General features: G+C 29.5%; 1 protein-coding gene and 1 long non-coding RNA gene across 3 annotated transcripts; one reads left to right on the forward strand and one right to left on the reverse strand.

The window, feature by feature from the left end:
• Window positions 1-4,415: 4,415 nt before the first annotated feature.
• Window positions 4,416-5,351, forward strand: LOC146925447 (uncharacterized). Its single transcript, XM_085711018.1, has 2 exons — window positions 4,416-4,793; window positions 5,150-5,351. The coding sequence occupies exons 1-2, from the start codon at window positions 4,632-4,634 to the stop codon at window positions 5,258-5,260; spliced, it is 273 nt and encodes a 90-aa protein (XP_085567144.1). The 5' UTR covers window positions 4,416-4,631; the 3' UTR covers window positions 5,261-5,351.
• A 1,322-nt stretch (window positions 5,352-6,673) lies between these two features.
• LOC146925448 (uncharacterized) lies at window positions 6,674-8,291 on the reverse strand. 2 transcript variants are annotated; one of them, XR_015010508.1, is made up of 2 exons: window positions 7,743-8,291; window positions 6,674-7,195 (listed from the first exon to the last, which is right to left on the reverse strand). It is a non-coding gene; the product is annotated as an uncharacterized LOC146925448 (long non-coding RNA). The 2 variants fall into 2 exon arrangements; XR_015010509.1 differs by having other exon boundaries at window positions 6,674-7,229.
• Window positions 8,292-12,770: the final 4,479 nt, after the last annotated feature.

The following is a 12,770-nucleotide window of genomic DNA, read 5'->3' on the forward strand; positions in this document are numbered from 1 at the left end:
GCAAAAAAAACTCAGAAAAATTGTCTCGTCTATCAGTTTCAAATCGCTCATAAAGTCCTTTTTCAATCTTTGAATTCATATTCTTCTTTTCATTTTAACCTAATTCCTAGATTGTATTCTCGTTTTGTTCTTGTGAATTGTGTTATTTTTACGGTTTGCCACCATCAATTCATAACTGTTCATGCATATTTTCCTTCTAAAATTTAGCAACTAATACATTGATTCAAGGTTGTCAAACTCTAATAAATCTGTGGTTATGGACTTAGATTCCCTGTCCTTCCTAAATTGCAAAAGGCTATCGCTTTTGGTTCTTCTCTCTATTGATGATGGATTTACTTTTTGTGATTTGAGGAGTATTATGGCTATTATAGTTCATTATGGTTTATAATAATGGAATTCTTTTGATTCAAAAAAATTGATTCAAAAGAAAAAGCTTATTTTTCTGGGTTTACTCAGCTCTGTATTTCCGAAAGTTTTTTTTTTTTTCTTGTTCTTCTTTTGATTCAAAAAATTGATTAGTCATTTCAGAGTTAATAATTTCACCATTTCTGCATGTTGTGATGCACCAAAACTTGTTTGGGAGCTTTCGGGTTAAACACTTCACTCGGTTTGGGAGCTTATCTTGGTATAATAGGAGCTTATCTTGATGATGGTTTGTTTATAATAGGAGCTTATCTTGATGATTTTCTGGGTTTGTTTGAAGATGAGTTTGTGGGTGTTGAAGATGAGTTTCTGGGCTTGCGTAGAAGATGAAGACTTATGAATTTTATAAGTTTTTTTTTTATATTTTTCATTTATTTAATTTTATAAATGATTATGTGGCATTTTTTTTAAATTAGTAATTACACACGTGGCATGCCACGTATGGTTGACTGGGTCAAAATTGAGGTTTTGCAAAAGGGGGTAAATATAAGGGGTTACTTTTGCCATTTTTTTAAAAGGGGGCCAAAATCGCTACTTTTGTAAACTTAGGGGGTGAATAGTGAGTTTAAGCCTAAAAAAAAATATTTTTTTGAGGGGTGGGCCATAAGGAAACTTATTCCGCAAGCTATCATTAGTAAAAAGATAAAAAAAACTAAAATCTAGCCGTATTTCTCCATTACCACTCACTTTGCACAGAAAACTGCTATTCATATTATTATCTATCTAAACGGAGATGATACAGAGGTTGGTGGCATATTCAGCAAGAAGAATTCCTAAGGTTTGTTTTCTTTAACTCTAATAACTTTCTACGTCAATCGTCACCGTTTTTACATGTTCATGACCAGGGCAACACCAAAGGTAAGTTCGAGAAAGTGATAAGTCTTCTTTGCTAATTGCTATTCTGCTCCCGTGGCCGTCGCACAATAAAAAGAGGGGACGAACGGACATTGAATGTCTGCCACAACGCTAGTAAAAGGATAAAGGATTTTGAGCTGCATTTTTCATTATTTCAATTATACCTTTAACCAAAATTTCCTTTAATAATGTTTATCGTTAGTGTCATAAATAAGATGAGAATTTATATTATATTTGGAATATTGTTGGTGTCATTGAAATAGTTAAACATGATTTGTTGGTTTGTTATAATTTGAAAGTCAAAAACATCCATAATTAATTTTAATCAAATCAAAATTTCATAAAAATATTATTCATAACTAGCGTATAGACGGATACTTCGTGTTCGTCTGTCCGCTAATGTGTATAAATTACGAACAATAGTTTTTATGAAATTTTGATGAAAGTTAATTTGATGGGTTAAATATGTTTTTGGGCCCTATAAATATACCATCTTTTCGTTTTAGTCCCTTTAAAAATTTTCTTCAACTTTTAGTCCCTAAAAAATTTTCCATCCTCACTTTTGGTCCCTCCTCATATGTAGAATTCATATTTTTGAATAAAATTTTGCTGAAAATTTCATAATATTATAAGAATATCTCCCAAAAAAATTTAGAATTTTTTACCAAAACATGAATTTAATATGAATTTTTATATCGTTTATGGTTAAAAATTCATATTAAATTTATGTTTTGTTAAAAAATTCTAATTTTTTTTGGAAAAGATTTTCGCAATATTCTTCACATTTCTGCACAATTTCATTAAAAAAATAATACTAAAATTAACTTAAAAATAGTGACCAAAAGTAGTGATTGAAAATTTTATAGGGACTAAAAGTTGAAAGAAAATTTTAGAAGGACTAAAACGAAAGTTGATATATTTATAGGGACCAAAAACATATTTAACCGTAATTTGATTTTGCTTAAAACTATAAATATAAAAATAGATATTTTATACTTTAACATTGTAACAAACTATACTTAAAACTATAAATATAAAAATAAATATTTTATACTTTAACATTGTAACAAACTATACCTATTTTTTTCAATAATACCAAGTATATAACAAAATGAGACTTCAGATCTTAATGCCCTTGACTTGATGTTTAATTATCTAGATGATGAATTTCTGATGCTCGATGTTATTCATACTTATGGCAAACTAGATTCAGTTCTTTTGATGCTTTGTCAAATTGGTTAGATGATGAAGTTGCTCTTCACCGTTGTGATTGGTTTGGAGTTAAATGCTCGGAGGGAAACTTTTCAGTCTTGCAAGTACTCATTGATTTTTCTATCTGTTGATCCTTTGGTGAGGAGAGTGTAGGGTGTTACGGTGCAGTTCAGTTTGGTTCTGAGGCTAAAAATAATCATAACCGCAAGATAAAAAATATACGGTTTGATTCGGTTTAATTGACTTTTAAAATAAAAAACCGAACCAAACCAAACTAATACGCGTTGGATTGGTTCGGTTGTTGCGATTTTTTATGACAATATAACTTTTTGTTTTCAACATTAAAATTAGGTTAAAAAGTTTAAAAAACACTTATCTCCAATAGTATTTCGAATTTTATCGAGTTTTAAGATTTTGGTGTCATTAAAAAATAAAATAATTTATATTATATTTGTTATATTGTTGGTGTCATTGAAAAATCAAGTATAACTAGTTACCAAGTACATGGTTTTGGGCTGACTTTTTCACTTCTAATTATACTTTTAGACAAATCTGAATATAAAATTGCTATTTTGATGGTGTTATTCAAAAAGATAATAATTTATATTATATTTGTTATATTTTTTTTATATCATTGAAAAAGATAAGTATAGTTTGTTACAATTTGAAAGTGCAAAATATCTATTATCTATACTTATAATTTTAATCAAAATCAAAATAATTATAATCAAACTTTCATAATCTTCTATATTATATATAAAGAAAACACATGGTTTTGTGCTGCCTTTTCCACTTTCAATTATGTCCTTAAACAAATTTGAATATAAGAATATTATGTTGTTGGTGTTATTAAAAAAGATAAAAATTTATATTATATTTGTTATATTGTTGATATAATTAAAAGAGATACATATAATGTGTTATAATATGAAAATGTAAAATATCTATTATATATACCTATAATTTTAATCAAAATTCAATAAAAAATATTGTTCGTAGGGCAATAAAAAGAGGAGACAAACGGGCATGGAATGACCATTTGGACGCTAGCAAAGGGAAAAAGGATTTTGAGCTAAATTTTTCATTATTCAAATTATACCTTTAACCAATATTTCCTATAATAATGGTTATTGTTAATGACTTAATGTCGTTAAAAAAGATAAGATTTTATATTATATTTAAAATATTGTTGGTGTCATTAAAATAGTTATACATGATTTGTTGTGTTTGTTATAATTTAAAAACATCTAATTTTAATCAAAATCACAATTTCATAAAAACATTATTCATAACTAGGGAAAAGACAGGCATGCACGTGTCCGTCTTTCCGCTCTTTTTATTGCGTTAAAGTTTAAAATTATGAATGGTGTTTTTCTATGAAATTTATATTTTGATTAAAAGTATAAATATAAATGATTGTTGCTTTCAAATTATAACAAACCACATTAACCTTGTTCATCTATTTTTTTTTTTGATGGTGGCCGAGGTTTGAACCCCGGACCTTGCATATATTATGCATTGTCCATACCAACTGAGTTAAGCTCACGAGAACCCTTGTTCATCTATTTCAATGACACCAACAATGTAACCAAAAAAATAATTTAAATTCTTATATTTTTAACGACACAAACGACAATCATTATAGATATATTTGATCTAATTTGTTACGCTTTTTAAGATATAAAGAAAAAAATCTGGAAATATATTTGTATTGTGTTTGTTACCTTCTTTAATTTTGAATTCACCCCATCAATTATCTATTTTAAAGGATAAAGAATAATTTAAAAAATAATACATTGTGGACAACAAAAACTAAGTTTGTTACATTTTTTTAAAGAGTTTGTTACACTTTTTTTGATATTTAAATCTACTCTTATAGTCTTCTTTAAATGTTTTAGCTATAGTCTCTAACGACCTTTATCGCGAAAACTAGTAAAAAAAGCTCACTCAATACGCTCATATCGGCATTCAGTTGGTAAACAAAATTCTTAAAATCTCATCATCAAAATCAAATCATCCCAAAAGTAACAAACGCTGTTGTTGAGAGTTTTGTTTTTTCTTATACACACCAATCATTATTCATAAAAACCATACCTATAATTTTTTTTTACGTTGTTTAGGATTTTGTGTTCTTGAGAGAGATGTGCCCTTTAAGGTTCATCTTGGTGTTCTTCTCTGCTATTCTGGCAGGTTACTTTGCATGGAGAACAGTTAGTTTTTCACCGACGATTGATTTGGCTTCTAATGAGTCAACTGAGGAAGTAAAATCATCTTTGAAGAAGGAAGATTTTGATTTCAAAAAGGTATAACCTTCAAAATCTGGTTTCGACGATGACCCGTGATGTTTCATCCTTTATTTTTCTTTTCCTTTTTAAAGTAATGTTTATATATGTTTTGATATTTATGAAACCAAATCTTGGATATTTTAATCTTGTTTTATTTTTAGAATAATATGTGTTTGGAATTTTCTTTTTTGTGTTTTTGTATTTAATTCATGGAATATGTTGATTGGTTTTATAGACTAGGTTTTCATGTTAAATTTTGTTTTCTTTTTGATTCACCAGATTGTCGATAGGGTTTTTTAGTTGACTTTTTTTTATTTTAAAACTTTAGGATTTTATTTTTTATTTTAACTGACAAATGTTGATTGGGTTTTCAGATGATTCAAAATGGATTTTGGGTTTTCGTTGACATGGCTAGTGGAAGGTATCTATGGAGAAACTTGAGGCAAACAAACAAGGATGTAGGATTGAGGTGCTCTCAGAATTAGAGACTCGATGATTTGTTATAGAATCATATAACTTCTTGTATTCACACTTATATATTCTTCCTTGAATTTTCTCTACATATTTTTCATTGGGAACAACCATAAATTGTTTCTAAATTTTGTTTTTATTTATTATTAAAACAAATTGTGCAAAAACTTATGATACTTAGAAACCAGAACCTCGGTCTCAAACATACTCAACTAGAGTTTCTTTTTACTTTTATAGAGAAACAAAAAATATCTACGGTAAAATGGTTGCATGCAAAAATATGACATTTATAGTCAAATTGAGGAATAGACTTAGCAAAGGTTAAAATGAATATTAAAGCATATAATGCAATTTGATATATTTACTATAACCATAAAGATATATTAAAAGATGGACTAAACCCCAAATATAACCGAAACATTTTGTTTTCCTTTGAAAAGTAAAAGGGTTAATTATGTTTTTGGTCCCTACAAAATGGCGACCTTGTAAGTTTAGTCCTTACTTAATTTTAATAGCATTTTTAATCCCTACAAAAAATTTCTGTACTCAATATTAGTCCTTACTCAATCCAAATTTGTTTAATTTATGCTTAAACTCTTAAATTTTTCAACAATTTTTTACAGGCGTGTTAAGAACGTTATTAAAAGATCCTCGGAAAAAAATATCGCAAAAATTTGATTTCTACGTCCATATTTTTGTTACTTATATCTTAAACTTTTGTCGTTTTAAAAAATTCATATTTAATTTATTTCATGTTAAAAAATTATAGATTTTAGTAAATGAACCGTTCATAGTGTTCTAAACTTGTATAAAAAGAATCGTTAAAAAATTTAAGAGTTTAAGGATAATTAAACAAAATTTATTTTAGCAGGGACTAAAATTATAAGTAAATTTTTTTTTGTAGGGATTAAAAATGCTATTAAAATTAAGTAAGGACTAAACTTACAAGGTTGCAATTTTGTAGGGATCAAAAACATAATTAACCCAAAGTAAAATTACTGGGTGACGACCGCTAGCTAGATCATTGGATTCGTAGCTTCACATGACCACACACTTGACACATAACTTCACTTGACCACATATGAGCCCAAAAATCTTGTCATTCCTTTCCACAACCTGTCTTATGGTTTGTATCATCTCTTAATAGCGATGGTTACACCCCATCAATAGTGTCTTATGGTTTGTATCATCTCTAAAGAATATTTCTATATTTTGTTTATTAGTTTGTGCCCAATTTTTATACTTTTTTTTTAAATTTTTTTTTTTATAGCTTTTGTGCTGTTACTGAAATTCTATCCAAGCTGCATGCTTACCATCCCAACCAAATTCAATAACGGCTTCCATGCTCTCAACACAAACCACGTTGCTGCTCATAGCAACTGATCCAGTGGCGGAGCCAGACAAAAAAGTTTGGGGTGGCCGCCATCTCGCCATCAAAATAAACTAAAATATATAAATCATATTAAACACAACACATTTAAGTCGTAATAAACCAAAAATCGATCATTCAAAATTTAAACTACATAATATAATAAAGTCGTTCATTACATACCTAAAGATGCACTTTACGCTTTCCAAGTGCCTTGAAATCATCAATAATTGATTCGGAACTAATACATGCGCTAATTTCCCTTTCAATGTAAACTGACACCGAACATGGGATAGTTTTCTAATTTTGATTGATAAGGACCCCATTTTAGATACGCTCTTCGTATTGCATCCTTTTGATTTGGTGGATATTGCCAAATTGGAATACGTTTTCCTGGATCCCTTTCTAAAGAATTCTCAATGTCATCCGGATCAACTCTATTAACCTTTAAAGGACGAGACTCATTTTCTTCAATTATTGGATTCTCATGAACTTGTTCAGGTTCGGATGAAGAATCAACGGCCTTCCTCTTGAAAATAGAATCGATTCTTTGAAACTTCATCTTATGATCAATGCCCACCTGTTAATTGCAAGAATCAAACCAACAGCAAGATCTGAAAGAGTAGGTATGCAAAATAAGTAAATATTGGCCATGCTTGATTTATAACAAAATAGGAACAGAACTAAAACTAAAACTAAAACTAAAACTAACTTATGTCTAATTTTTTTTGTTGGCCATGCTTGAATCAACGGCCTAATATTTGTTGTTAGTTACTAAAACTAATTTTAGACTTATGTCTAATTTTTTTTGTTGGCCATGCTTGAATCAACGGCCTAAGAGGAATTTATGTTACTATGGTATACGGTATATCTCAGACATTAATTTATGAACAAAAATCAATAAGACTTTCTACTGGAGCATATAGAACAAACATATCAGCAGTCAGCTAAAGCTACAGAGTTGGGATTTAGGAAGATTTATGAACAAAAATCAACAAAAATCAACATTACAAAGAAGAACATGGTTTAACACCAACAGATGGAAAACTAAAGGCAATCAATTAAAGAACATGTAATCATCAAAGAAGAATCATATATGCAGGAAAATACATTCAATTTCACATTACCTTCAATTAGGGTTTGTTGAGAGAGATGGAGATAGCTCTCTGTTCTCACTTCAGATCGACGATGGAGATGGAGGGTGGTCGCAACAGTTGGCCGACGGTGGTGTAGTGGTTGTTTGGTGGTGGATCGACGATTTGTTGTTGGTTGGGAGAAGAAGAGAAAACGCGTGCGTTCTGTTTTCCACTTCTGATGAAAGAGAAATCGATGACCAAATGTGAAATTGAAAAGGAAAATATTAATTTTAATGAAGGGTATAATGGTAATTTCACATTAAGGATGGGGTGGCGGTGGCTCCCCCTTGCCACCCCCCAGTTCCGCCTCTGAACTGATCCTAACATCAACATTCACAAACCAAACCAAAGTGATTATCCAATCAATTGAAAGAATAATATATGAAAGTAATCTAATAAAACAGCAAGTGTATACTCATAACAAAGACTATAAGGATTTTCTCATTTGCACTACTTGTGATACCAAACTATCCTAGTTAAAAAAATAAATACCAAACTTCCCCATTATGGAGCTGGCGCGGCATGAGCTTTAAAATGATACATTCGTGATGTCATGTCATACAAGTGTGCTAAATGGAGGACATGCTTGTTTGACACCTCATGACGATTTACCACTCCAAAGCCCACACTCATATCATATAGTCTAAATTGTGAAGTTTGGTCTGTATTTTGTTAACAAATGGTTAAACCAATCTAACAAGTGCAGCTTTGTATTAAAATCTAACAAGTTGGACAAATGGTAAAAAAAAAAAAAGTCACAAAGGCTGTGATGTGTTACCCTCGCACACCTGGTAACTGTTTACTCTTCACCATAATAAACTATGTTAAAAAAAAAACTATGATCATCTTTTTTTTTAATGCAAACTATGTTATGACCCATCCTAATAAAATATACATTTTACAAATTCTTCTAAAAAGTAGTACTTTTATCACTAAAGATAACTAATACCTTGACAAAAAAAGGTAACTAATACTCATTTATATATTCAGATCCGTTTGAATTAGACTTATTTTGAGCTTATGTAAAACTTGTGTAAATAAATAAACTTTTATGTATTATTCATACGTTTGTAATTGTAGTTTATAAAAAAACATTTATTAACATAAAAACTTATTTATTTGCATAAGTTGTTTTGCATAAACTCAAAATAAGTCTAATCCAAACAGACTCTCAATGGTGAAGTGCTTAGTTTATTGGCTACGGTGGGGATGAAAATGTTGGTGAGATTTAGATCCTCTCATGTTTGAGATAATGGGAGAGACATATCTCACCATCAAAATTCATTGAATTCTACAACTTTGGATATATTCATGCAAAATCTAATGAATTTAGTTGGTGAAATCATCAACATAACTCTTCCAATGATTTCAAACATGAAAGGATTCAAATCCGTTATCAAGATCTTGGCATGTGTCTAGTAGAGACTGGGGGGTTTTAGTTCTTTTAAGTGTTGGTTCGGCTTTTTGGACGTTTGGTGGTGGAAATTATTTTTGTGGCCTCTCCCTCAAATTCTATTTGGATATGATTTATGAGTATTTTCTAGGTGACCTATTTTCTATGGTGCTTCCTTTTCCTCTCTTCAAAACTGAATGAGAGTGCTCCCTTTTTATAATACAACTATATCATATCAAAGTGTGTGTTTTTCGTGCACTGTTTGATTCTATCTATTGTGTGCTGTATTCAGCCCAACTTGTCATTTTATGAAACCGTTTCTGCCCCTTTCTTTTTTGTTTTGTTGACTGTCCTTTGTTTGAAGGACACACACGTTATTCACGTGAGAGAGAACTTTCACATTTTCACACACATTATTACAACAAACAATGATGAATGAAAAATTATGAATTTGTTTCACTCCTAATTTGAAACTCAAATTCATAATAAGGAAATGATAAGTAAAGTGAAAAATGGCTTCACCAAATGCTAATCGGTATGATTGTGGTATGTCAAACATTGACCACAATGTTTACCACTAAAAAAGGAATTAATTAATAATATCCTCTCTCCTTACTAAAGCAAAACATCATACCGGTTAATATTTTCGGGAAATTTATTGCTTTATATATCATGGTTGTTTATTTATAATTAATGATAGTTGTGCAACTATTTTGTGATAATTTTTGGAACAACGTTTTTGTTATTGATAAAAAATAACAGAGAGGAAAAGAGGCAATAAGAACAAAACGAAAGTATAAACGAGAAAGTTGTTCAAAAATTATTCTAAAATAGTTGTACAAATATATTTCTAGTTCATACTATACTCGTAAATATATTTTCCCTTATTTATATAAGCATTGATTTTCATGAATTAAAAATACTAGAACTACTACTACGAGTAATAAAAGGATTTTTAAGTAAGACATCCATTATTATTTTTATTTTGTTTTTTTGAGAGAGGCGCCCACTATTTATTTACCCCAAAGAAGTTAGACATCCACACTTATGCATTTCCTCTAAAAAATATTTTGGCACAATGCATTTCCTCTGTTTAACACTAACCTATATAAACATACCTCATGTTATATATAAACTTAACTGGGTGGGATAACAAATTAAATAATAAACTATATTGAAATAAATTTGTATTGTTTTTATAGTGATTGACGAAAAGACGGGCACATAACATTTGAAAATTATTAACGACATTTTTTTATGAAATTTTGATTTTGATTAAAACTAAAAATACAAATGTTTGTTGTTTTTAAGTTATAACAAAGCAAACTAACCATGATTATCTATTTCAATGACACTAACAAAAAATATAATCTAAATTCTTTTTTATATGACATCAACAACAATCTTTATTATAGGAAAAGTTGTTTGAGGACATAACTGGGATAATGAAAAAGTACGTAAAATATACTCATGTAAGATATAAATATACTCATGAACAACAATCTTCGACTATGGAGATATAAATATACACAATGAGAAAAAACCCTAAGACAACATATGAAAGAATGTCAAGAAAACCATTCCTTTCAGAATTATCATTGCCATTGTATCCGCCACCGCCACCGCCCAAGCCACCTCTGTATCCCCCTCCTCCTCCCTTTCCACCACCTCCACCCTTTCTTATAGTAACAGATATATCATGATTGTGTTCATTTTGACTTTTCCCAGTCACATATTTGTTTAACTCTATAGAAGCTTCGATGTTTCCATTTCCATCTAATTTCCCTATAATTTTAAATAACACAAGTTATAAAAGCAAAAGTAAAAAAAAAGTACACCAACAATTTATAAATGTTTGAAACATTAATAAAGTTTGTGCTTAATATACTTAATACAAAAGGTAAAGAAATTGTACCATTAATCTCACGAGTTTGTTCATTTCTCTGGATTAGGCTTTTGTTCTGATCTTCATTTGATATGGCTTGAACACATGAAATGATTAGTAGAAACACCACAGTAAATATTGAAATCTTCATGTTAATTTGATATGACTTTGTTTGAACTCTATTCATTGGTTGAATGAAGAAGGGTATATAAAGACATGTTAATAGGCTATTTGTTAATACTTATTTCTAAAATTAGTTTCTTAAAACAATTTACCTGTCTTAAAACAAAAAAACCAAAGCATGAAGGTATTTCAAGGTTTTGTATAACATTCACACCTAATTTGATCTTGCATCATTCTAAGTTTGTTTTTTTTATTGGATCAATATGTCTATTCATATTTATTTAATCTAACAATAAAATTTATTAATCCAATGGTGAAAATAACCGAATGCATGACTCAAAACTTGTCGACCTGGCCTTTTTTTAATATAATGTTTGTTTTTCATTAATGACATCATTATAAAAAAGTATTGTCTTTCCTTTGTAATGTTAAGACCACCCCACATATTGTTTTAAATTTGTTTTGATTGAGCACCAAGTTTTCATTGTTGGCATTGTTGTAAAACATTTATGATGACCTAGAGTCATATTATTTTTTTTAAGGTGATTGGTAAGGGATGTTTTTTTTTTTTTTTCCATCATAGGAAACAAAAAGTTACTGGTTTTAGCCTGTCCATCCAACCTCAAAACCATAAAACATCATATGATGGTCTGTCATAACTTTTTCCTTTTCTCTTACGAGCAAGGCTGTGTATGACATGCACAGATAAATTGATCTTGCATCATGCTAAGTTTGTTTGTTTTTATTGTTGTAAATTTTTTAGATATCCTATGTCTTTCTCTAATGTTAAGGATACTCCACGTATTTTTTTAAGGTGATTGTTAAGGGATATTTTTCTTTTCCATTATGGGAAACAAAAAGTAACTGGTTTTGGCCTGTCTATCCAACATCAAAACCATAGCCTAAATCATCATATGATGCTCTGTCATCAATTTTTCCTTTTCTCTTACGAGCAAGATTCTTAAGATAGGTGATTAACTCAATACCATAACATTGAATAGACTTGTCAATGATCTTTGTCTTAAGCATAAGGTGAAGGAAGCTCTGCAGTTTCACGACCATGTGCTTGCACTTGGATTTCATTTAGACCAAGTTAGCAATGGGACCTTGATCAATGGATTGTGTAAAATGGGAAAAAAAGAGCCTCCTTGTAGATGATGAGACAAATTGAAGGGAAATTGGTCAACATCGATGTGGTAATTCACAACACAATCATTGTTAGGTTGTGTAAAGATAAATTTGTAATCGAAGTCTATGAGTTATATTCTAAAATGACTGCAAAGAAAATTTCTTCTAATGTTATCACTTTCAATGCTCTAATTTATGGATTTTGCATTGTTGATCAATTGAAAGATGCATTTAGTTTGTTCCATAAATCTTCTTATATATAAAAGTTAACCTGGGTGAATATTTTAGCCCTAATTTTAACCTAAACCTATTGCATAGATTTACTGTTTTAGCCCTAATACTTATTTTCTGGTTTAACCTTATCTGCTTCCTACTCTTTCTCTTATTATTATTATTATTATTATTATTATTATTATTATTATTATTATTATTATTATTATTATTATTATTATTATTATTATTATTATTATCTTCTTATCTCTTATCTATC

The sequence above is a fragment of the Medicago sativa genome, chromosome 5, assembly GCF_051527215.1.
Source record: "Medicago sativa cultivar Bolivia chromosome 5, Bolivia_mono, whole genome shotgun sequence".
NCBI lineage: Eukaryota > Viridiplantae > Streptophyta > Magnoliopsida > Fabales > Fabaceae > Medicago > Medicago sativa.

What these genes read in the sequence shown, in the direction of transcription:
- LOC146925447 (XM_085711018.1), top strand. Translation starts at nt 4,632, where the DNA reads ATGTGCCCTTTAAGGTTCATCTTGGTGTTCTTCTCTGCTATTCTGGCA. An exon ending in AAGATTTTGATTTCAAAAAG is followed by an intron (nt 4,794 to 5,149) that starts GTATAACCTTCA and finishes TTGGGTTTTCAG; the next exon opens with ATGATTCAAAATGGATTTTG.